The following is a 25,437-nucleotide window of genomic DNA, read 5'->3' on the forward strand; positions in this document are numbered from 1 at the left end:
AGTCTGTGTGAAATACAGTAACCGCCAAACAAGTTTTCGGAAACAAAGTTCCAGGAATCTAAAACTAAGGACTTTATTTCCAGTGACATTTTGTTCTAGGACTTCAGAAAATAAGGACTTTTTTACCAAAGTTTTTATTTCCAGGTATTTTTTCCAGAAACTTTTTTTCCTGTGACTTTCTTACATGGATTCGTTTAATACGTCAAAAAAACATAAAACATTATTGTTGACACAAATAAAAGAACAAAAGGGATATTCGGTAACTTTATTGAATAATAGCATGAAATGAGAAATAAACCCAACAAACAAAACACAGGTTTTCAACGAGATTAGCATTATGGAGAACTGGTTGATAATTCACGTGATTAATTCTCGTACCCTCCTTGTGTTATACTCGTGGTAAATCTACTTTTCACAATCTTGAAGATTCCTCCTGTGTACAGCACGGGTAAAAAACGCGAAGAGAGAAATGGCAACAATATTGGGAAAAATAGCGTCACGGAAAAAATCCCATGGTAATATTGTACAAGTGATGACGAGACACTGCCAACATATTCTAGGAAAAGCAGTTCACGTCAATGATATTCAAGATTGGGAAGGTTTTGTTGTATTAGACAATCATGCAAAAATTGAACTAAATTATTTTCTAACAAATATTGTAGAGTTCAATGGAAGGAAAATCCAAACTTGTAAAACTCCTCTACATGTAATTTATCCAAATGAAAAACTGTATTACACGGAAGTAGAACATTACAACCCAAATAGCGAAGAAATGTATATTTGTTCAGACTCTTCTGAATCTCATTCTTTTTTATACGAAATGGAGAAATTTAATTTTATTCATGAATTTAAATTTTCGGAAGAAGAGTCTCAGTCAAGCTCTGGTTACAGAGAATTATTATCCGTAATAAAATTTACAGAGTTATATAAACCTATGAATGTAAAATCGAACATTGTAATATATTGGCTAACAGATTCTCAAAATTTGTATAGTTTTTTGAAAAAAGGTTCAAGAAAATTGTATATTCAGGAAAAGATTCTTATGATTAAAAAGTTTGAAGCCGATCATGGCGTTGTAATTATCCCGGTCTGGGCTCCAAGAGAAGATGAAAATCTTGTTTTAGCAGATTTGGGTTCTAAATTTGAAAAGTCGACAGACGAATGGTCAATAGATTCAAATTCGTATTTAGAAATATGCAAATATTTTGAACATAAACCAACAATTGATTGTTTCGCCAGTACTAAAAACAGAAAATGTAAAAGATTTTTTAGCAAAATTCCCCAAGAGGGTTCTATTGGAATAAACTTCTTTGTGCAACAACTTGAAATAAATGAAATTTATTGGATATGCCCACCACCGCATTTAATAATTGATGTAATTAAATTATTATCGTCGTACAGATGTAATTTAACAGTAATTGTACAGATGTAATTTAACAGTAATTTTGTTTATACCTCTCTGGAAAAACTCAAATTTTTGGCCGTTTATTGTAAAAAATAAAATTTTTCACCCAATAATTAAAAAATTTAAAATTTGTAAACCAAAATTTACACCAAATAATTCAACACAAAACGTGTTTGACGGGGTGAAGAATTTTCAATGTTTGGCATTTCTCATAAAAACGAAAGAAGAAAATGAAATTGTTTGTCCAATTTAAGAAAGTTTATCGAAAGTTAAAATAAATGTATGTTTCAGAATGGATTTTTTCATTATTAATAATGGGTTTGTAAATGGAGAAGCGGACGAAGTAGCCAGAGAGGAGATTGTGGGTTTGGATGAGAGGGAAGTCGGAGAAAATAAAGATCTCAGCCGCTTTGTTTTTAGCAAGAGGGTGTTTGGAGAAAAATCGAATGTTCCAGGTTAAAAAATTAGTTATTATCCTTAAGTATTGTCAAATTTTTTCGAGTTCTAAAAAATGTTGAATAATTTTTCATTTTAAATTAAGAAAATAACGAGGTTGTTTTACGTTTAGAAGTAGGAGTTCAAGAAAAGTCCTGTGTAAAGAGAAAGGCCGGTTTTACCAGACCGGTTATAACTACTGTAGTATCAAAACCGGAAGAAAGGAAGTTACCACTAGATTTAAATATCGAAGACTTAAAAGATTGCCAACCGATTTTCGATATGGATGAGGACTTAAAAGAAGTTGCATCAAAAGTACTTAAAGCAACATTGAAGCCAGGGACTATAAGTAATTATGAAGGGGTGATTAAAGACTATAAACATTTTCAAAACATACATGGTTACGAAACTTGTCCTACTGAGCAGAGTGTAAAACATTTTATTCTTTACCTGGAAAAAAATGCAGTAACTGAATCGTATATAAATAAAGTCAAACCAGCTATTAATCTACTAGAGGATTTAGTAAATCCGGGGAAAACTGTTTTTACAAAAGGAGTTTGTAGGATACTAGATGGAGTAAAGAATTTGACGCTGGAACGGAAAACACAAGTAGTAAAAGCACCAAGATTAGCTCTGGAAACTATCAAGAAAATGGTCAACAAAGTTGTAATTCCGTGCGTGCAATGTCCCGACAAAGTTAACGCTATTAACTTGAGAACAGTATTCAGGATAGTAATAGTTTATTTTACCTTCTGTAGGTTTGATTGTTTTGCTCATCTGGAAGCCGCTGATTTCACCGACAACGGAGAAGAAATCGAGATAAATTTTAGAAGAGCGAAGAATGATGCTAAACACAGAGGAAATACTACGAAATTAGTAAAAAATAATACTAATTTCTGCCCGGTATTTATTACAAGATTTTATTTTTCAAGATTCGGATTTCAGTTCAACGGAACGAATAAAGATCGGAGAAAAGTGAACTGTAGACTCAGAAAAATTAACAACCTGTGGCAGCCGCAAATAGGTGGATTAGGGAATTCTACAGCTACTGAACATTTAAGAAGATTGCTAAATCAGCTGGGAGAAAAATCAGATAGAGTGACAGATAAGTCAGCAAAAATGGAAGGAGTGACACAGATGCTGGAAAGTGGAGCTACGCCAGACGAAGTGGCACATCACGGAAGATGGAAAACAGTACAGATAGTACAAACTTATAAACATAATTCCGATGAATACAAGATCATGACAGCTCGGAAAATTCCTTATTAACAATTGATGTTTCAAAGCTCAGTTAGATTATTTAACGGTTGAATATAAATAAAATGGAACTTTTACGAAATTATTGTGATATTGAATTTTATTTTTTGTTGTCTGTTTGCTAGTTAAAAGAGTTATTCTTTGATTGATCAGAATTAAGGGAAAATTTTTTTTTTGATTGATAGATTGTAAGAAAATAAGCTTAAGTATAAATCCAATTATTTATGGGTGTTCAAATGATACGAGATATTAGGTACTCGTAGAATTTTGATATATTCCATATATATATATACCCAATAAACGTAAACTATATATTTTTCTAACCAATAGATAACTGGATTTGTACAAATAAGCAAGAGCTCGATAGAGATAAAAAATGAAATTTTTTCCGAACGCCGACCAAATACCAAAAAGTAAGAAAAAAATTCTTTTGAATGCCAAGTATTACAACCTTTAAAGAAATATTCCAATTTTTCACATGAAACAAAACATCCCTGGATAAAGATGTCTGCTGATTAGTCGTTCTCGTGTACAGTACTAGTACACAACAGAACCTGCTGTAGAAAATATCGCATATCATAGGTTTCAATTGATCTCTGTTACTTTCTTGTTTCAGTTGATTACTGAAATTTACATCTTTTTACACCCGAAATGCAGCAGTACACATTTCTGAAATACGTGTACACAAAAAAAACTTGCCAAAGTTCACAATGCCACAGCAAGTGTACTTTTACGCCCCTAAATGTACTTTCAACCATCAGAAATGGAATTAAATGGACCCCTGTACTAGCTATGTTGCCTTACTGTGTAGTTTAAAATTACTTACATATCTTTTAATATTCTCGAATCCTCTCCACGCACTACCAGGCTCCTATAAAATGTCAAAATAATGTTTCAAGAGTTCAAAGCTTACAATTGACACATAAAATTGTGCAATATAAAGACATTTTGGATTTTATAGAAGTCAAATGAACACATTAATTGAACATTATAGCGTAGAGACCCATTTCATTAGATCAGTTGAATTTCAACATCGAATGCACTTAAGATTACTTAAATGTCGTCTTCTTTTCCACAGTTTAATTGGACCACTCGCCATAAAAACGAGATCGAATACCGAGGTCTTATTTATATTCTCTTCTGTAGTCGAGAAAGGTTTTTAAATTTGATTTTAAGAAATTAAACCAGACGTAGCTGATCCATCTAATTATCACATTCTTAAATGAATTGAATTTTTGTCACAATTATGATTTTTTAATCTTTCTATCTTTGCAACCCGGTGTCGTAGACCTAGGAATTTTGTTAGATTATATATTTTTAGTTTACGCCATCAGAATTCAAAGATATAGGGGTGGGAAAATTTGAGTTTGTGGCGCAGGAACTCAGTTCCTTTCCAACTCTGATCATTATAGAAAATATGTTCTCTAAATACCTGATGACCCCTGAATGGTCTGCCATATCAGCGCTTAGTTTTAACCTTACAAACTGTAGTTCCTCAGCTCTAAATTTAAAGGGATTGTTCATTATTTTCTTTACAAAATAAAAAAATGTTTTATCAAATATCTTTTAAAAGTAATTTCTTATCATAATGTGATCTAAACCTAGGACAAGTTATTCAGGCTCCTCTGGGTTATCGTAGTTTTCAGATTAAATTAATTAATTAATTAAATTAATTAACACGTTCATAATAAAAACAAAACAAAAACAAAGCACTACGCGGTTCTATTTTTCATAAATACTTTGAAAACGGAATGAGTACAGGTCATAATTCAGTGAAACCCAGTTCTATACTCACCNTCCTCCATTCCCCACTCCTCCCTCCATCCCTCCTCCTCCCTCCATCGCTCCTCCTTCCTTAATCCCGTTCTTCCATCCCACTCCCTTCTTCAATCCCCCTCCTTCCACCATTCCTCCCTCCTTCAATCCCCCTTCCTCCCTCCATCTCTCCTCCTTCCTCCATCCCCCTCCTTCCTCCAACCCTTCTCCGTCCTTAGCAATATTTTAAACAGTTTTTAATATTATTTATCAGAAAAATTATTTGTTTACCTTGAGAGAAGTCCTTCTAGTTTAAACATTTCAGCAGGAAACTTGGCAGTGCTTCCTGTTAACAATAGATAGAATAAAGAACCATAAAAGCTTGAAGAGATTAATGAAATCCCACACAATACCAATTAAGGCTACGCACGTTTTAGTGCAAAGCGTTAGACATTTATAATTTTATATTTATATTTATATTTATATATAAATAATTATATTATAATTTGTTACAACTTTGGAAAAATGGCTATTAATCAATTATTTGCAAAAATGTATATATTGTGATTTTTGCCCAATTCTAGAAGTACAATCTAGGGCTTCTTACATAGAAACTTTCCCATCCTGTGATGTGAGATTCCCGAGGGAATCTCTAATCCCCCAGTTGGATGGATCAGATCCCTCCCCAAAGTCCAACCCAATCTTTCATGGATCCAACAAATCTACCACTGAATCTGACCTAGCACCCTCCTCCAGTTCCTACAGTATGTTTGGATATTGTACTTTTGACAAGTGTAATCTTTGCCCAAAAATAACAAGAGCAAAAGTGGGAGATTTCTATGCCTGCTTTGTCTCAAAAGATTCCAGACGAAAGGATGTGATTTGGTACACGCACATTCGAGAACTAATCTTTGTTTAATAGACAGTGAAAATATATATAAATGTAAAATGTCATTATAAACATGTATATTTAGTATATATATATACATATTTTTAAACCAATAATGTTTTAGGTTATAATTTTACAAAATAAACATTTAGATCTTAAAAAAATGATTTTAGCCGAAATACTTATCTATCAATCTATCTGATCAACGATAAATATCGATTTAAATACAGGGTGTCCCAATAAACATGGGTATTACAATGCTAATTCATAACAAAGACGATATCGAATTCGTCACTGAATTCCCATGTTTTTTGGGACACCCTGTATCAATTTTTTGTCTAAACGATTTTCTTTAAACAAATATGAAAAAATACGCAATTCAATTTTTTCCAACGCATAGAGATAATCTTATCCATACAATCTTTCTTTGAATCTATGCTTACGTTTTCTCTTGGTGGATTTCTTGGAGTTAAACCTGAATCCTTCAATTCAAAAGAACACTGTAAATTTCAATCATGTAAAATATGCAACATTTGAATCTGAATATAAATATATTCAGTAGTCTATTCTTCAAATCAAAAGTTCTAGGCTAAGATTGATTACCTAAGTCCTCTAAGCCAAGATAATTTGCCAATGATTGAACAATGTCTCCAGCCAAATCCATATTGTTGGTTCCTAAACAAGAATTTATTACTTACTATTGTTATCTATTAGTTGAAGTGTCCGGCGTTGCCCGTAAAAAAAAATCAAGTCTTCAAGAATTAAAAAAAAAAAATTTAGCCTGTGTTATCCCTAGGGGAGGCATGAGTTCAATAAAAAAAATCAGCCAATTTGGTTCAGCTCTTTGGCCAGCTATAGTTAACATAAATACAAATATTTATATGAAGTGCCTGGCGTTGCCCGTGGCATTAAAAAAATTTGGAAAAAAAAATTTATTTAGCCTTTATTACCTCCCGGGCACGCATGGGTTCTCTCAAAAAATGTCAGCCCTTTCGGTCAAGCCATTTGGCCAGCTATAGCTGACATATATATATGAGCGAAGAGCTTTATTAAATAGAGATGAGCGAAGATCTTTATCATATAGATAGATGATGTTTGGTTCAAAATTCATTTAAAATTTTTCAAAAAAATAGATAGATAAATTAGTCAAAACATAATTTACATAAGTTTGCAGAAATGGTATTTAAAGGATTTAAAGAGACTAGCGTAGACTTTATCTATAACTGACTTTCCGTTCATCGAATGACATTTCCGATGCTCTTCAGGTCCTTCAGGTACTCTAAGGGGATTTTCAGATCAAAAATACATGAGATACTCATTTAATTTCTTTAAAACATTATTCAAAATTGTAAGTTTCTCAATAAAGTGTGTTTTAAATGTATACTGCAGAAGCGAGGGTTAAAAATTGCAATGGGACAACAAAGCAATTGATTACATCACCACAAGTTTTAACTTTCTATTGCTAGTTCATGAACGTTTATGGAGTAAACCTTTGATTTCAAAACTTATTTTGACTTTTTGATCAAAGGTCTACAACATAAGGTTTATAAGATATAATAATTTAAAAATTAAATGAAAATTAAAAGTTTACGGCAAGTAATCAGATCTTTATAATGTCAGTGACCAAATTTAATGATTTTAAACTGGCTACCACCGGTTCAAATTTGAATCATCGATTCAAATCTACTCTTATTCTTTAACTTTGAATCAGTGATTCAAATTCAAAGACGTATATCAAATTAATTAAATTTGGTCCCAGAAAGATAAATTAAATTGTATGAATTATAAACTTAAACTATTTTTACTTATTTTTACTACTCCTGTTCCATCAGCATTAATACTCAAAACAGCTCCATCCCTAGAATATACAATTCAATGGAAGTAAACACATATTTTCTATTGTCATTAATTATTAAAAATTTAATTAAAGGGACTGTAAGAGTAATTTTAAGTGACCCTTCATGCAAAAATAGCAATGCCCGATTTACAACGGTGCCCTTTGTCTGATCAAGTATAGAATTAGATATCAATGTTTTTGTTTCTTTTATCGGTTAATTTTTATTGACGGTTTCTTTCTGCAAATATTACTTGCGCATTTCTTGCTTATAAAAAGCAATGGTGAAATTTTCAAAATTTAACACTTTTCAAGACAGAAAAACGTCTTTATCGCTTGGAGGGACACTTTAAATTACGCTTTGAAGTCCCTTTAACAATGAAAAGTAGTTGTACTAGGTACGGTTAGTTGAACTACTTCTCATATGGACTCAGGTTGCATCAAGGGTGTAATGCAAGGAAAGTCAATTGCGGTTGTGTATACTCTGTGTACATATTGAAACCAGTTCTCTCTGGGCGGAATTTGTAAACAATAATAGATGCATCAGTGTTCGTTCAGTAATGGAGGAGGAGGGCACAATGAAGAAGTTACTTCTTCTTAGTACTAGGTCTGTGAAAACATTGATCAAACTTGTATGTTTATTAGGTCTCATTGTTAAATGATTAAAAAATGCATTTATGTTATAAATTCCTATGACCAGTATATTTAATTGATTTTTTATTTGAAAGATGGATCCCATGTCAGGCTGTTGCACCCCTATTCTTGTGTTTACATTAGAGCCCAAAGACAGTACACTGCAGTGCAAAAATTCGTACACCACTGAAATAACTTTCCTTGCATTACACCCTTGGGTTGCATTAGAGTACTGGCTCACATAGCGTTTTACCAGTCCCAAACTATTAATTCCCAGAATTTTTAGGATATTTACCTAAGAGATAAGAATTTAACATCTAGAGCTGCTGCACTGTTCTCCAAATCCTAAATATAAGATACAGGGTTACCCACAAAGGATGAGACTGTAAAGACAACTCAATAATATAACAATCCCAAGTTTAAATAAAGTCAATTCTGCCTTGAATCTGGTTTTTAATTGGCTAATTGAATGATTTGACAGATAAATAATGAATTTTAGAGTTGCAGAGAAACATATAAACACGCAACTCTGGTCCTTCAGTAAAAGTAAATTCAACCCAAAGCCTGACCACGTCAACCTTGTTGCACAGGCTAGTCCTATTGATTGTCTGTTTTATTTACCCAATGTCCGGACGATACAGTACAAACTGGGACCAGAAAGGTGGACCCGGCTCGGAAATTCAAATGTACTACGGCTGTCCGTAATAAAAGAACAGTTTACATTCCGTACATTCGTCTCTGAAGTCTCATTTTTTTAGGGTAACCCTGTGCATATATTTTTCGAAAATAAGGCGTAGCAAATAATGCAGTGTATGTGATATATTATTTTGGTTTGTAAAAATCTTTCAGGTTTTTTTTATCGGGGAAATAAATATAGTTTGGGGTAGGTACAGTCAAACCCCAAATAAGCCAGACATCGAAAGTATTCATCAAATCTTTAAAATTGTTCCCGCATATTCAATATTCATGTCTTTTTATTTATTTTTGCAAATAGTGAGATTTACGTAAAATTGTATAAAACCCATTGAAAAATGATCAAAAATAGTGATTAGTGAATGTTAAAGGTATTTTAAATATAATTTGTCCCACCTGCATTCAAAGAATGACATTCTCAATGGTACACTTAAAACCTTTATTGGGGAAGATGTCCTGTTTTTTCCTTTTACAAAGTTCCTGCTGCATAGGTTAAATATTTATTCTAATAAAAAAAACCGCAATTGAAAATTATAATTTTTAAAATTTTTAACAAAAAGAAAACAAGGATAGTTCCATCATTTGTCACATTTTAGATTTTACCGCTCTAACTCACTTATGCTTTTCTGTAGCCCTTTACATGTACATTTTAGCACTATAAAGCACTTATTGTTAGCTTTGGTTTTTTAGAAGTAGTTGGGAAAATTCTTAACAATTTAAGCTTGAGAGTGTGAGACCATGAAATCGCAGTGTTGTGCTCCGACACCAGGCTAGAAGGGTACCACAGTTTATCGGGAATGGAAATCTTTAATTTTAAAATTACTTTGTATAGTTTCTTTAAATGGTTGGCCACCTCTGTAAGAAGAAAGTTCTGATTGAGCCACATGATGATCCTCTGAACTCTCTCCTTCAGGACCAACATCAGCTCACCCTCAGGCTCAGGGACCTCATCGTCACTTAACATTTAAATTGAAAATTAACTTATTACTCGCCTCAAATCCCAATCTTTGCAACCTTGCATTCAGTGCTTAAGATCCGGATCCGCTGTATCCGCAACATTTTGGCTACCTGGATCCGGATCCGTAAAAATATGCGTATCCACACATTCGGATCCAAGGGGCAAATTACCATCCAATACCATCCAATACCATCCAATACCATCCAATACCATCCAATACCATTCAATACCATCCAATACCATCCAATACCATCCAATACCATCCAATACCATCCAATACCATCCAATACCATCCAATACCATCCAATACCATGCTTAAAATCTACTTTAAGCTCACAATCTCAACTGATTGCTAATGAGCGAATATTAAAACTTAATAAAATCTCTAAATGTTTAATCTTAAAAATAAGTGAAAACAGAAAAAATAAAGAATTGAGTTTTTGCCACAGACTTAAATGTTCTTATCCCTTGATCTTTGCAGCCTGATGGAGTAAACCTTTGATATTTCAAACTGAAAATACTTGATCTAACAGAATTCATAGTTTGAAATATTAAATTTCTACAGAATCAGGTTGCAGAGATATATGAATTAAAAAGTCAGTGTGTGTGGCAAGGTGGATCCCCAGGATCCAGGATCCAGGATCTAGGATCCGGATCCGCATCAAACTAAATGTATCCTAAGAACTTGTTCTAATGTAAATTTTCAAAATGTAAATTTTTTAACTCTTATAATTTGATTTCGCATATGTCACAGTTTACTGTCTTGGAAAAACGCTCTTTATAAACATACCTTGGTACCAATGAGTACATAGAGAAGCGTGGTAGCTGTCTGGTCAACTCAAATACATGGTACTGAGAGGCATTTGCTTGCCCAACAAAAGCCTGAAAAGTTAACTTAATCAATAGAAACTTTACACAAAACATAAACAATAAAAGAAAAGGAGAGGATACGGTACAGTCTCATCTGTTTGTAGAAGTGACCTATAACTTAGCACAAGAAGTGCATCTGTACGGTACAGCTTCATCACTAGAGGCCTTCCAGTACAAAGATAATTGGTACAATTTCATCTTATTCTTGTGGTCTTGCCGATACAAAAATTTGATGTACAGTACAAATTCATCTAGTGGCCTTACCAGTAGAAAAAGGGCAATTTCAAATAAACTTACAGTTTCGAATTTCATTTAAACTTACAGTTTCGAATTTCAAATAAACATACAGTTTCGAATTTCAAATAAACTTACAGTTTCGAATTTCAACTAAACTTACAGTTTCGAATTTCATCTAAACTTACAGTTTCGAATTTCATCTAAGCTTACAGTTTCGAATTTCAAATAAACTTACAGTTTCGAATTTCAAATAAACCTACAGTTTCGAATTTCAAATAAACTTACAGTTTCGAATTTCATCTAAACTTACAGTTTCGAATTTCAACTAAACTTACAGTTTCGAATTTCATCTAAACTTACAGTTTCGAATTTCATCTAAAGTTACAGTTTCGAATTTCATCTAAACTTACAGTTTCGAATTTCAAATAAACTTACAGTTTCGAATTTCAACTAAACTTATAGTTTCGAACTTCAAATAAATTTTTATGAAATGACAAAACCACATTTCATTTTTTTATATTCTATGGTATATCTCTAAGTGGTGATACAGAAATACGGGGGGGGGGTTCAACTTATCACCTTAATATGTAGATCTACAGGTATATCTCTGGGTGGTGATACTGGTACAGAAATACAGAGGGGGGGGGGGGGTCAACTTATTACCTTGATATGTAGATCTACAGGTATATCTCTGGGTGGTGACACTGGTACAGAAATACAGAGGGGGGGGGGGGGTCAACTTATTACCTTGATATGTAGATCTACAGGTATATCTCTGGGTGGTGACACTGGTACAGAAATATTCTTCCCAAAATCCTTAGGATGAACTACAAAACTTTCACCCTGAACAGTTCTAAATTACTTACATAGCTTCAAGACAGGGTCGACTTTGAAGTGTCCTTTCCATGAATATCCTGTCTATGAAATGTCCTGTCTATGAAATGTCCTGTTTATGAAATGTCCTGTCTATGAAATGGCCTGTCAATGAAATGTCATATCTATAAAATGTTCTGTCTATAAAATGTCCTGTCTATGAAATGTCCTGTCTATAAAAAGTCATGTCTATAAAATGTCTTGTCTATAAAATGTCTTGTCTATAAAATGTACTGTCTATAAAATGTCCTGCCTATAAAATTTCCTGCCTATAAAATGTCCTGTCTATGAAATGTCCTGTCTATAAAATGTCCTGTCTATAAAATGTCCTGCCTATAAAATGTCCTGTCTATAAAATGTCCTGTCTATGAAATGTCCTGTCTATAAAATGTCCTGTCTATAAAATGTCCTGTTTATAAAATGTCCTGTCTGTAAAATGTCCTGTCTATGAAATGTCCTGTCTATAAAAAATATCATCGAAAATGTTACCTCAAAGATTCCTTCTGCAAAGATAAGAACTGCTCGAATAATGGTATTGTTCGAAGTTGACAGAGTGACCTCAACGTGGGGCTAAACAAAGAACAAAAACAATTCAAGGAGAGAACAGGAGTTTACATGACGAGGTGAAACATAGTGCAAGCAATTATTGCCATTGATTTGATTTAAAAGGACTGTACAGGTATGTAATTAAAAATTAACCTTGAAATTCTTCAAATATAAAATTATTTTATTCCACTGTGGTTTCTCTGTAAAACGTGACAGTTTTTAATGCAATTGTCAGAATTAAACACTTTTCAAGATTTAAAAAAAAACCTACGATATGTTTAACATTATTGACCCAATAAAGGTTTAAAGGATAACCTACGATATGTTTAACATGATTGACCCAATAAAGGTTTAAAGGATAACCTACGATATGTTTAACATGATTGACCCAATAAAGGTTTTAAGGATAATCTACGATATGTTTAACATGATTGACCCAATAAAGGTTTAAAGGATAATCTACGATATGTTTAACATGATTGACCCAATAAAGGTTTAAAGGATAATCTACGATATGTTTAACATGATTGACCCAATAAAGGTTTAAAGGATAATCTACGATATGTTTAACATGATTGACCCAATAAAGGTTTAAAGGATAATCTACGATATGTTTAACATGATTGACCCAATAAAGGTTTAAAGGATAATCTACGATATGTTTAACATGATTGACCCAATAAAGGTTTAAAGGATAATCTACGATATGTTTAACATGATTGACCCAATAAAGGTTTAAAGGATAATCTACGATATGTTTAANAGGAACATGTTGAGAAAATAAAAATTAATCTTATCATCGAAAATAAGTAATCTTGTTCAATTATTAGTTTCTATTTTCTCATTATTCTGGTTTCTCATTATTAAATTCATAAAGATTTTCTCAGATTTTCTAGAATTATTATTGAAAAGACGACATTTGAAGATTTTAAAGAATAAATTCCAAGAAGATAAGAAATTCAATATAATAATGAAAACGAAATAACAGATTTAGCATTGATTTATTGACAAATTTCTTTTGAGAAATCTGTTCCTAACCATCTAATTAGATTACTGTATAGTTTTTACTTTATTTTTCGTTGTCGTTATTTTATAATTTCAAAAAAATAATTCTGAAAACGTATCCACCCTCAAAGTAGGAGTTTTGCGCTCAAACTCAGGATTTACAGATCTTTAAAAAGTTTAATATGTCTCAAATGATTCCGAAAGAAGTTTTCCAAAACACTGCATACTTTAAGCAATATAATTAAAATATAATTTGGTGCTCGAGAAATTACATGGACTTCACATTGTTTTAATTCATGCAATTTAACTATTTTATCTATTTTATTTATAGGTGTATGTGATTAACTGGTTGCTAACAACTTATACAAGGTGTCATGAATTAAGGGTGGCGTAGGGGGGATAGGAGTTGTGTACACATTTTACTGTGACGCAAGTTAGCTGAACTATTGTTTCATCAAAACAATAATAAAGGTCGGAATATTCCTGGGCGGGTATGGGAAGGCCGGTTGTTAATTACTTAAAATTAATAAACATATATCTTTATTGACTAGAAACCACCATGTCATATGTACGCAGCGCAATTTTGAGAAATATCTATTCCTTGTTTACCATAAACTAGTTCCTGAACAGTTTTAATGGATCATTCTTTATTCTTTAAATTAAAAGAAAATCTGGACATTGACTTCCCAATCCCATGGATATATGACTTGATAAAGAATGACCCCAATGCGTGACAGTAAAATGTAACCCTACCTAACATCTTTTACACCTTAGCGACTTAGACAAATGTATTTTAATGATCTTTTATTGAATTGTTTCCTCAAAAAAAGTATTCTTTTTATTTCCTAAAAAAATCAGTTTGAAGTTGATCAACCATTATTACCTGCACACTCACAGTGCACATTTATCATACTTTATTTATGAAAAGAAACACAAATATGAAATACCTTTAATTTAAATTTTTTTTAATATTTTGACTTCAAACTTCGTCTTCTCAATCTTTTTTCCCTCATCATAAATATTATATTCATATAAATAATTTATTTAATAAGTATGCCTAAGCTACAATCTATCTAGTGAGTTTAATTTCAATAACGTATCATTTATACTTAGGGATATATTTTAAAGTATTATTTTCGAAGATTTGGGAAAAAAATAAAATCGACATCAAGTGGCTAGTTGGCCCTCTCTTTTTAATAATCTTTCCCCAAAAATTCATTAATTTCCCCAACATTCCTAACACTATTAGGGAAAATAAAATTAATTTTCAATCGGNTACTATAATATAGTCCTACACTAGGCTATGAGCTCTATAATATAGTCCTACTATAATATAGTCCTACACTAGGCTATGAGCTCTATAATATAGTCCTACTATAATATAGTCCTACACTAGGCTATGAGCTCTATAATATAGTCCTACTATAATATAGTCCTACACTAGGCTATGAGCTCTATAATATAGTCCTACTATAATATAGTCCTACACTAGGCTATGAGCTCTATAATATAGTCCTACTATAATATAGTCCTACACTAGGCTATGAGCTCTATAATATAGTCCTACTATAATATAGTCCTACTAGGCTATGAGCTCTATATAGGAGTCATATTTTAAAAGTCATTAAATTCCAATGGTTGCTTAACTCGCTGTATATACAGGTCAACATTATTTCTTCCTTGAATAGTAACTGCGTTTTGCCACAAACTTAAATTTTCTAATCCCTATATCTTTGCAACCAGATGCATGGTGTAAATATCAAAGGTCTACTACGTTAGGTTGCAAAGACATAGAAATAAAAAAGTTGGGTTGCAAATACATAGGAATAAAAAAGTCAGGTTGCAAAGACTAAAAAAGTTAGGTTGTAAAGACATAGGAATAAAAAAGTTAGGTTGCAAATACAAAGAGATAAAAAAAAGTTAGGTTGCAAAGACATAGGAATAAAAAGGTCGGGTTGCAAAGACATAGGAATAAAAAAAAATAAGAGTTTGCGGCAAAACTCAGTTAAAATTTCAAGTTTGATTTGATTTTCAATTTAGTGAGAGCAATGTGCAAACATGTGATTTAGCTTTTCTTAGCATCATTTGGAATACAGTTTAGGTTTTGTGTGCACAGGTGTTATACAGGGTGTCCCAATATACATGGGAACTGAGTGACGAATTAGAGGTCGTCTTTGTTGGGAATTAGAATTGTAATACCTGATTATAATAATATTATTTTGTCTGCAATGTTACGAAAACGGTAAATTGCTGTAAATATGTGTCTGTAATGTCTCTGCAAGATGAACAGTGAACAGTGAAGACGGACAAGTTTACTCTGTTTGTATACAGTAATTTTCTTGTTTTACTAAGTACAACCGTATGCAGTCAAAACATAAACAAACAAATTGTAAACATAGCAAACCAAAATGTTACGGATTACAGCTTTCTCAGTAGGTATCACGATACGAAATCAAAGAAATATTTCAAAAGACGATATCGAAATCGTCACTGAATTCCTATTTTTATTGGGACACCCTGTGAATGAATAATATTGGTAAAATATCATTCAAGTTTTTTAAAAGGGACAATTTTTATCTGAAAAAGTTCAACTTTAGTATTATTCTTAAAATAAAAGTAACACCCTTGTTATTGCCATGGATTAATCTATTTACATGGTTGCTCTCCTAACTGTGCATTGCGTACACTGTACACTACATTGCGTACTGTACAGCTGTACAGTGAACAGTGTACAGTACACAGGGTGACCTGACCACTATACCTTGACACCATCAAGTATTCTCATTAATCTATCTTCTCCGAAACCATATAAAACCTAGTTTTTAATATTAGAAAAAAATTGTTTTACGAAAATCTACAGAAGTTGATTAGTCTTATTCTTAGCTTGAGCTGAAAGACACGAAAAAAAAAAAACTTCATTACAAGTACATAATTGACATTGAATTTGATTTTTAACTTAGAAAATGTAGAACATATATTGCTTCAAAGCCTAGCCCTGTAAAACTGGATCTGACGGTGTAAACTTTTGATTGTTCTAACTCTCAATTTAATCCAGTAGATTTTACAGTTTAAATATCAAAGTTCTCTTCAGGCTTAAGAAGAGAGTTAGAAAATAAAAGTTGAAGCTTCTTTGTTCCCAGCAATTTCAATTTAATTGAATGATATGGTTTAGCAGTGTAAAACCTACCTGTTTTCCTTCAGAACCAAGATTAATTGCTAGAACGGTTTGTAGTTGGGTTTGGGCAGGGATTTTACCATCCTGAAACCAGTGGTCATAACTTTTGTATTGTTAATATGTGTATAAAGCACTTAATCCCACTGCAGTTCAATTTAGGTCGTCTGCTACAGAAACCCCTGTCTTGTAAATCATATATGTATTATCTTTTGGAGGATTTTTCGTGAATCCCCGTAATTGAAGTTTGCATAAGTGTCACTGGAAATTACGTTTACAGTCCATTTAAACCCTTCAATTAATAAATTAGTTTCAAGGTTAGAAAAAGGTCTGAGCTCGGAACTTTTGAAGTGTAAATTCTATCCGAATAGACGGATAAAGTTGTTCAATTTGAGATGGTCCGAGGATCGATGTAACCAAAGATAGATCTGCTGAAAACATCAACCAATTCCAATGAGAGACTGAGAAAATGCATGTCCAGCTGGTGTTCACGGATTAAGCTCTAATTCGAGTAAATTCAAAAGTTTAAGCTGCGGATATCAAGTTCAGGCGTCTTCAATTAGCGTTTAATTTTCTATTCAAAGTTTTACCTCATCGATTGGAGCTGGTAGTTTCAAGAAACCACTATTTACCTCATCAACTGGAGCTGGTAGTTTCAAGAAACCACTATTTACCTCATCAACTGGAGCTGGTAGTTTCAAGAAACCACTATTTACCTCATCAACTGGAGCTGGTAGTTTCAAGAAACCATTATTTACCTCATCGACTGGAGCTGGTAGTTTCAAGAAACCACTATTTACCTCATCAACTGGAGCTGGTAGTTTCAAGAAACCACTATTTACCTCATCAACTGGAGCTGGTAGTTTCAAGAAACCACTATTTACCTCATCAACTGGAGCTGGTAGTTTCAAGAAACCACTATTCTTTTGATTTGTTTCATAATTCTTCAACTCTAACAAAAGGTTCTGCTTCCTAATAAAAAAAGGTAGAAACAGTTCTTTTTTACATATGTTATGGACCTTTAATAATTTGAAAGAAGATTTCCGTAGTAGGATACAAACCGATTATAAGTTTATATGTATTAATAGATACAGATTACAAATGTATAGGCTGAATTTGAAAGAAGATTTCCGTAGTGGAATACAAACCGATATTACTAGTTTATATATATTAATAGATACAGATTATAAATGAAAAAGGTTGAATTTATTCTTTTAAATAAATATAAGATAAGACTGGGTAAAATTAGTACAGTCTTCAACACAAACTTATCAGGATTATGCCAAATACTCCTTAAAAATCAAGATAGGCAGATTAAAACCTTTTTAAAACTACAAACTGATTTTAAGTTTTAATAATTCTAATTATATCGTTTCCAATGCAGGTGGATTACGCACAATTGCGAGTCTTGGAATTCATCGCAATTCGAGCACAATTCCGCATAATTCCACAGAATTCCTCATAATTCCGCGCAATTCCGCGCAATTCCGCGCAATTCCGCACAATTCTGCACAATTTTGCGCAACGGAATTTCGGTTGGAAATCCCAGTTGTGTATAATCCTGTCTAAACTAACCTAGAGGATAATTCTCTAATGGTTTCCTGTTCAACATTTAGGTTCATCAGATTCTTCTTAGTTTCAGGAGGAGCAGGTAGATATCCTCGCACTAATATAATATTAAATATTAATTATATAAAGGGACTCTTCAACATTTAGGTTCAGGAGGTGCAGGTAGATATCCTCCAACTAATATAAAGGGACTGTTCAACATTTAGGTTCAGGAGGGGCAGGTAGATATCCTCCAACTAATATAATATTAAATATTAATTATATAAAGAGACTGTTCAACATTTAGGTTCATCAGATTCTTCTTGGTTTCAGGAGGACCCTCTAGACAAAGATGTCAATGCCCGATTCAAAATACCTTAAAATCTTTGTCTGCAGATCAAGTATGAGTTAGATAACAATGTTTAAAATTTTATTTTTAATTGTGGGTTCTACACAAAAGCGACGTGTGCATTTCTAATGCCGGAAAACATATAGGGATGATCAGAATTAAACACTTATTGGGTTTTTGGGACATAACTGTATTTTTTGAAGAGAATGATAATTCCCGATTCCCAAAGGTACAAATTTATCTAATATGATGTGGGACACCCTGTGATTAATTTAATAATAAGCAGACGAATTCTGGATCAGAAAATAAGAAAGTATTAATTTCAAAACTTTGTCCCACCTTCGCCATCTGTTGATGAAACGATCAACTCCATCTTGCCATCTTGCCTGTAATCCCCCTGGGTTAGACCAGCTATGGAGGCACCCATATTATCCTGGTTAAATGAATTGACATACATTGAGACACATAGAACTGTGGAATAGGAGGTAGAGTGAGAATTAAGTTTTGAAACACTGCAATTGTGCTTTATGTGTGCACGTGCAGATCCATTTTTATTAATATGTTGATTTTTAAGCTTCTAGTAACATTGTTTGCTTTGTAACAATATCAAATATACATGAGGAGATTAAATGATGCCGTCTTCCTATTCCAAAGTTGTATGGGGTTCACTGTAGTTTTAACACATTCATTAAGTAATAATTAGACATGGAAAGGTAGAAAATCTATTCATTTTGGATAAAAATCAAATCATCTTTCGAGTATTAGAAACTTCATTTTTATTAATTGCATTTTAGTAGTCAATTTTAGTCCGTTATAGTCAAGTTCATTCCTTCAAATTCAAGTAGATAGATATATAGATAGATAGATAACGTGTATTGCTAAAATACATGTATCTGTGTACAGAACGAGTTCACAATTACAAATATTGATGATTATATTAACAGTACAAGTATAAAGCAATTAGGTGGAAAATAGCTTTTGGCTGTTTTGATTATTTTTTCCACCTAATTTCAATAATGATAACAACACATTTCAATTAAATAGATTTAAGAAGAACTTTTAGAGATCAGAGTCTAAAACTAAAGAACGAAAAGTTTTGACTTAAATTTTAAGTTCACTTCACTAAATGTCACTTCTGACTTAACTTAAACTGAACTTTAACCGTGAGGTTAAATATTTAACTCGCCAAAATCGACGAGTTAAAATTTAATCACAGGGTTAAAATCTTGAAATCCCGCAATCCCTATTTGTCTATTCAGCGGTAAGCACGGCATTCAAATTAATTAGGATATTTTTAAAAGTAAAAACCTTGATTTAATAAATTTCACGTTTTAGATTATTTAATGTTTCGATTTAAACCCAAAATACGGTTGTAACTGGAAATATGTTTTGTTTTCCGTTACGTAAATATTTTAAAATTTAAAAAACAGCTGATACCGATAGTTACGTAAAAATTCTCCGTAAATCCTTTTCTCTGATTGGTTCAGATTTTTCCCGGGAAATTCAAATTTAAAAAGGAAAAGGTTTGATATTTAAGTAGCTACTCATTATTTTACAGAACTTTTAACCTCGAACTTAAAATTCGCGCATTCTTAAGTTTTAGACTCTGGTAAAACAAGCAATACAAAGAAAGTCCCAGAAAATCTAGTCTCTGCAGTATTAGTCTCAAGCTTAAAAATTGTTATCTATCTATCAATCAATCTAATAATAAGTGTAAACCTACCTTAAAAACAACTTCCCCACTTTTATCATTTCTTGCGTCAAGTTTCCCTGGAAAATGATATATGAGTACATTACTTGGTTAACAAACTAATACTAAAAGTGGTAACCAGGACTAAGATAAAAACAACTAAAAAGTAAGATAAAGGACAAATAAAACATGGTGTTAACAATTACATGATTACATACATATATTAGGACTAATTCCAATGCTAATTCATAACAAAGACGATATTGAATTCGTCACTGAATTCCCATGTTTTTTGGGACACCCTGTATAATATAAATAAGAAATAAGGTATAGGACAATTAAATGAAAAGGAAGTAAGAAAGAAGTTTGATGACAAATAAGAAAGGAAGTATAGGACAACTGAGAAAGGAAGCATAATACCAAAAAAGAACTTGAAGTATAATGACAATTAAAAAAAGAAGTAAAATGACACATAAGAAAGGAATTATGTTTTTCCTGAACTCCAGCCAGTAATCATCTCTTTTACCTGATTTCCAGCCAGTAATCATCTCTTTTACCTGAACTTTAGCCAGTAATCATTTCTTTTACCTGAACTAAAGTCAGTAACCATCTCTTTTACCTGAACTCCAGCCAGTAATCATCTCTTTTACCTGAACTCCAACCAGTAATTATCTCTTTTACCTTAACTCCAGCCAGTAATCATCTCTTTTACCTGAACTCCAGCCAGTAATCATTCCTTTTGCCTAAACTTCACCCAGTAATCATCTCTTTTACCTAAACTTCAGCCAATAATCATTTCTTTTACCTGAACTTCACCCAGTAATCATCTCTTTTACCTGAACTCCAGCCATTAATCATCTCTTTTACCTGAACTCCAGCCAGTAATCATCTCTTTTACCTGATTTCCAGCCAGTAATCATCTCTTTTACCTGAACTTTAGCCAGTAATCATTTCTTTTACCTGAACTAAAGTCAGTAACCATCTCTTTTACCTGAACTCCAGCCAGTAATCATCTCTTTTACCTGAACTCCAACCAGTAATTATCTCTTTTACCTTAACTCCAGCCAGTAATCATCTCTTTTACCTGAACTCCAGCCAGTAATCATTCCTTTTGCCTAAACTTCACCCAGTAATCATCTCTTTTACCTAAACTTCAGCCAATAATCATTTCTTTTACCTGAACTTCACCCAGTAATCATCTCTTTTACCTGAACTCCAGCCATTAATCATCTCTTTTACCTAAACTTCAGCCAGTAATCATTTCTTTAACCTGAACTTCACCCAGTAATCCTCTCTATTACCTGAACTTCACCCAGTAATCATCTCATTTACCTGAACTCCAGCCAGTAATCATCTCTTTTACCTGAACTCCAGCCAATAATCATCTCTTTTACCTGAACTCCAGCCAGTAATCATCTCTTTTACCTGAACTCAAGCTAGTAATCATTTCTTTTACCTGAACTCCAGCCAGTAATCATTTCTTTTACCTGAACTCCAGTCAGTTATCATCTCTTTTACCTGAACTCCAGTCAATTATCATCTCTTTTACCTGGACTCCAGCCAGTAATCATTTCATTTATTTGAACTCCAGCCAGTAATCATTTCTTTTGCCTGAACTTCACCCAGTAATCATTTCTTTTACTTAAACTTCAGCCAGTAATCATTTCTTTAACCTGAACTTCACCCAGTAATCATCTCTTTAACCTGAACTCCAGCCAGTAATCATCTCTTTTACCTGAACTCCAGCCAGTTATCATTTCTTTTACCTGAACTCCAGCCAGTAATCATTTCTTTTACCTGAACTCCAGCCAGTAATCATACATCTTGTAGTTTTCTCATAGACGCCCACTGTACCATTGTTTACCTTTATTCTCCACCATCTCGTAGTTTTCTCATAGACGCCCACTGTACCATTTGCTAATGCATATCCAAACCTGGAATTTATTTATATCAATTCATGGCAGGAAGATAAATCAGAAAAATGAAAAATTTGAAACAATGAAGATTTAAACCCTCGAGGGATTCAATGATAAACCCAACAACAACTCATAAACCTAAGGGCTTTTGTAAAGAACTGGTTCTAACATGGACCTGCAATTTTAAGTTTTTAGATTAGCACCATTCATTGAAAATGGTGGCATATAAAAAAAAATTATTTTTATAAAAGAATGGTATTTTTCTATTTCAAGTTTTGCAATTAAGTTTATTTGCTGGCTTTGACAATATAAACTGTTTCAATGAAATGCTGTACAATTGTGTAGGGTTTATGCTGATACAAGGTAACAGATCAAACATGAAAGATGAGATGTGTCTGAAAGATTGTTGAACAAAGGGGATGGTGGAGTTGGCACATTTGATGTAGAGTTTCTTTAATAAAAAGTTTACAGAATAAGATATTCGTGACAGAAATTGTATTTTCTAGTTTAGAATATTTTAATTTCCTTTCAACAATATTTTTGATGACACCTACAGGCTACAGAGGGACGCATAAACCTGTGGACAACGAAGACGATATTTAACTAATATTTTGTGTATTCAATTTTTGCAAAAACACAGAATTTTATTGGAAAATCATAACTTACGTATAACAGCTTGTTTTCTTATTTCACAGTTGTATGGATCTATTTAAAACAGTGAAGTGTTCTGTAATATTCGAACCTTCCGTCCTGAATAGGAGTGAGGGCAGTGACAGCTTCTGTCTCCGTAATCTCAGTGATAATCTCGTCTTCCGCAAACACTCTGATCTCAAAGTCCTCAGAGCCAACAATGAGTTCATTTTTTCCATTCTACAACATTAAAATACAGTGATAACCAGAAAACAACGTAATTTGAAGACGACATTATAGCAATACTTAAATGTATTTGATGTTGTTATAAAGGAAACAGTTTTACAAGACACTTATTAAATCATTAATTTTGTGAAATGGGTCTGAACACTTCCTGTGTCTCATGCTCATTGGACTTTTTAAAGTTATAAATTGATTCTAAAAGTCATCTTTCTATTCCAGAGTTGTCTGGTTATCACTTAACAATGGGACCCATTTAACTGGGAAATAGGAAGACGACTGTTAGAGTCAAATTATGATTTTAAAAAAACTTTTATTGAAACCAAAAATTTGAAAAAACAATAAATTTTTAATGAGAAAACAGTGAAATCTATTAATTTAAGAAAACAAAAATCATTAAAGGGTTTCTTTGTAAATAAAGCGTCATTTGACATACCCTTTGAGAAAATATCTAAGATTAAAGGAGTTATTAGACAGATTAACTCACCTTACTATAATCAGCTAATATAAGAGAGGTAACATTATCTCCTGTAACAGTCCAGAACGGATCGTTTCCTTCAAAATCAAATCCCTAAATATTTCAAGTCAAAATCAATGCGAAAATTAAAAATAAATTTTAGTGTAAAGCAAATCACAGGTTGAGTGCATATGATTCAAATTTGTCCCCCCCTCCCCCATCCAATCCTATCCAATTTTATCCAATTTTATTTTGATTTCCTTACCTAAACTCGACAACGCAAAAGACATAATTATATAAACTAATTACAGTAATTAGTGAATAGTGCTAAATAATCCACAAAAGGATGTAATTTGAAATCAAAGTTGTTGCGCGCCGGAGGTACTAATTTTTTACTTAAATTTTTAGAATGCTGACACTGGAGTTGTTCATCAATTTTAATTTTATGAAGTTGTGCGCGAAATAGCAAAAAATGTTAGTATGTTTGTTTCCAGCATTTATCAGCCAATGGGGAAAGTTAATGATTACTTGTAAAAAGCCGTGTAATCTTTATCGAAAATTTGAAATAAAGAGGTCAAGAGCTTCTGCCTTTCTCTTCCTTCCATTCCCGTTTCCTCCTTTCCCTTCCTTACCTTCCCCTACCCTATCTTCTTCTTTCCCACTCAACCTTTCCTTTTCTACTTCTCCGCCTTTCCTCCTTTCATTCATACCAATGAGTTAGAATTGGTGGTTATTTTGGAGAGGGCTTAGCCAAGGTTTCCACAGAATGATGTTTATTTATTTATTTATTTATTTAGTCTTATTCTTATTTATTTATTCTTATTCTTATTTATCTATTCTTATTCGTATTATTTATTTATTTATTTATTTACAGCATAAATATTTCAAAATAACAAGTGAATATGTGAATAACGATAATAAATAACGAAAGCTAAATCAATTTTTTAAATCTTAATAATATTTGACCTTAAAGTTTTCCCAAGTATACCTGGAGAGAACAGTTTCCTCCGACTACCGCAAGAGGTCTCTCCCTGTCTCCGATATATCCAATCTGAACAGCATTAGCTCCATCCGCCACTTCCTTGTAGAAGATATCACTGTTGTTCTCAACATCATACGCCTAGAAACAAATAAAAAAGGTATATTCACATAAATCCTTTTGTTTGCTAATTTCTTAAATGTTTTTCTTCTTTACCTTTTTAACCGAAATGGTTAAATATTTTGTATTTGTTATGGTTATTATCATCCAACATAGTAATAGCAGAAGCTAAGGTGTACAAAAAAAACAGAAAATGCCACAAATTAACAAGACCTTTTGGCAATTTTTCGAAGTTGCACAAATATTAAATAACTAATCTTTCTCGGCATAGATTATTCAAAGTTCAGATTTTTCCTATCTTGGAAAAACATTCAGTGACGTGTGGTGTCAAATTCAAATTTTATCAAACAGTACCAAAATATAATATTACCAGTAGGTTTGTTGGACTGCCAACTAGAAGAATATCTCTATTCAAGGTAGGGTTAAACCCAAAATATAACATTACCAGTAGGTTTGTTGGACTGCCAACTAGAAGAATATCTCTATTCAAGGTAGGGTTAAACAGTACCAAAATATTACATTACCAGTAGGTTTGTTGGACTGCCAACTAGAAGAATATCTCTATTCAAGGTAGGGTTAAACAGTACCAAAATATAATATTACCAGTAGGTTTGTTGGACTGCCAACTAGAAGAATATCTCTATTCAAGGTAGGGTTGAGTCGACCTGCGGCTAGCGAGAGAATTCGCTGGTTTATATTCAACATTGATAAATCCTGGTTCGCCTAAAAAACGAAGTATTTATATGTATTTACATGAGTTACCCTTCTCACAATTCCCTTAATTACAGTGAGACCCATAAACCTGTGGAATAGAGAGCTAGATGATCTTAGATTTAGACCTTAAAAAATCCAATGGCCACGAAGCACAGTAATTCTGTATTGTCCAAGAACAACTATAATAAATTGAATTTCATGCAATTGGTGAAACATTTCCTTCATTTCCTTC

At 32.6% G+C, this 25,437-nt stretch overlaps 2 protein-coding genes across 5 annotated transcripts in view; one reads left to right on the forward strand and one right to left on the reverse strand.

Annotated features, from left to right (window-relative positions):
- LOC111708034 (Bardet-Biedl syndrome 2 protein homolog) overlaps positions 1-25,437 on the reverse strand; it is a 31,333-nt gene that overhangs the window by 3,586 nt on the left and 2,310 nt on the right. For 2 of the 4 annotated variants that reach the window (XM_023481276.1, XM_023481278.1), the window contains 21 exons: positions 25,095-25,214; positions 24,381-24,512; positions 23,423-23,506; positions 22,808-22,935; positions 21,947-22,083; positions 20,183-20,229; positions 18,799-18,892; positions 18,138-18,228; positions 17,447-17,534; positions 16,578-16,649; positions 16,152-16,205; positions 12,329-12,409; positions 11,714-11,809; positions 10,650-10,741; positions 9,755-9,857; positions 8,504-8,553; positions 7,547-7,599; positions 6,345-6,416; positions 5,144-5,198; positions 4,530-4,598; positions 3,924-3,968 (listed from right to left, as the gene is read on the reverse strand). In XM_023481276.1, coding sequence (XP_023337044.1) covers positions 3,924-3,968; positions 4,530-4,598; positions 5,144-5,198; positions 6,345-6,416; positions 7,547-7,599; positions 8,504-8,553; positions 9,755-9,857; positions 10,650-10,741; positions 11,714-11,809; positions 12,329-12,409; positions 16,152-16,205; positions 16,578-16,649; positions 17,447-17,534; positions 18,138-18,228; positions 18,799-18,892; positions 20,183-20,229; positions 21,947-22,083; positions 22,808-22,935; positions 23,423-23,506; positions 24,381-24,512; positions 25,095-25,214 — 1,763 coding nt within the window. The remainder of the gene's footprint in view (positions 1-3,923; positions 3,969-4,529; positions 4,599-5,143; positions 5,199-6,344; positions 6,417-7,546; positions 7,600-8,503; positions 8,554-9,754; positions 9,858-10,649; positions 10,742-11,713; positions 11,810-12,328; positions 12,410-16,151; positions 16,206-16,577; positions 16,650-17,446; positions 17,535-18,137; positions 18,229-18,798; positions 18,893-20,182; positions 20,230-21,946; positions 22,084-22,807; positions 22,936-23,422; positions 23,507-24,380; positions 24,513-25,094; positions 25,215-25,437) is intronic. The other 2 variants (XM_023481279.1, XM_023481277.1) reach the window with 1 other exon arrangement.
- On the forward strand, positions 1,545-3,515 carry LOC111708035 (uncharacterized). The gene is made up of 2 exons (XM_023481280.1): positions 1,545-1,860; positions 1,974-3,515. The coding sequence occupies exons 1-2, from the start codon at positions 1,698-1,700 to the stop codon at positions 3,107-3,109; spliced, it is 1,299 nt and encodes a 432-aa protein (XP_023337048.1). The 5' UTR covers positions 1,545-1,697; the 3' UTR covers positions 3,110-3,515.

The sequence above is a fragment of the Eurytemora carolleeae genome, unplaced genomic scaffold (genome assembly GCF_000591075.1).
Source record: "Eurytemora carolleeae unplaced genomic scaffold, Eaff_2.0 scaffold5, whole genome shotgun sequence".
Taxonomy (NCBI): Eukaryota; Metazoa; Arthropoda; class Copepoda; order Calanoida; family Temoridae; genus Eurytemora; species Eurytemora carolleeae.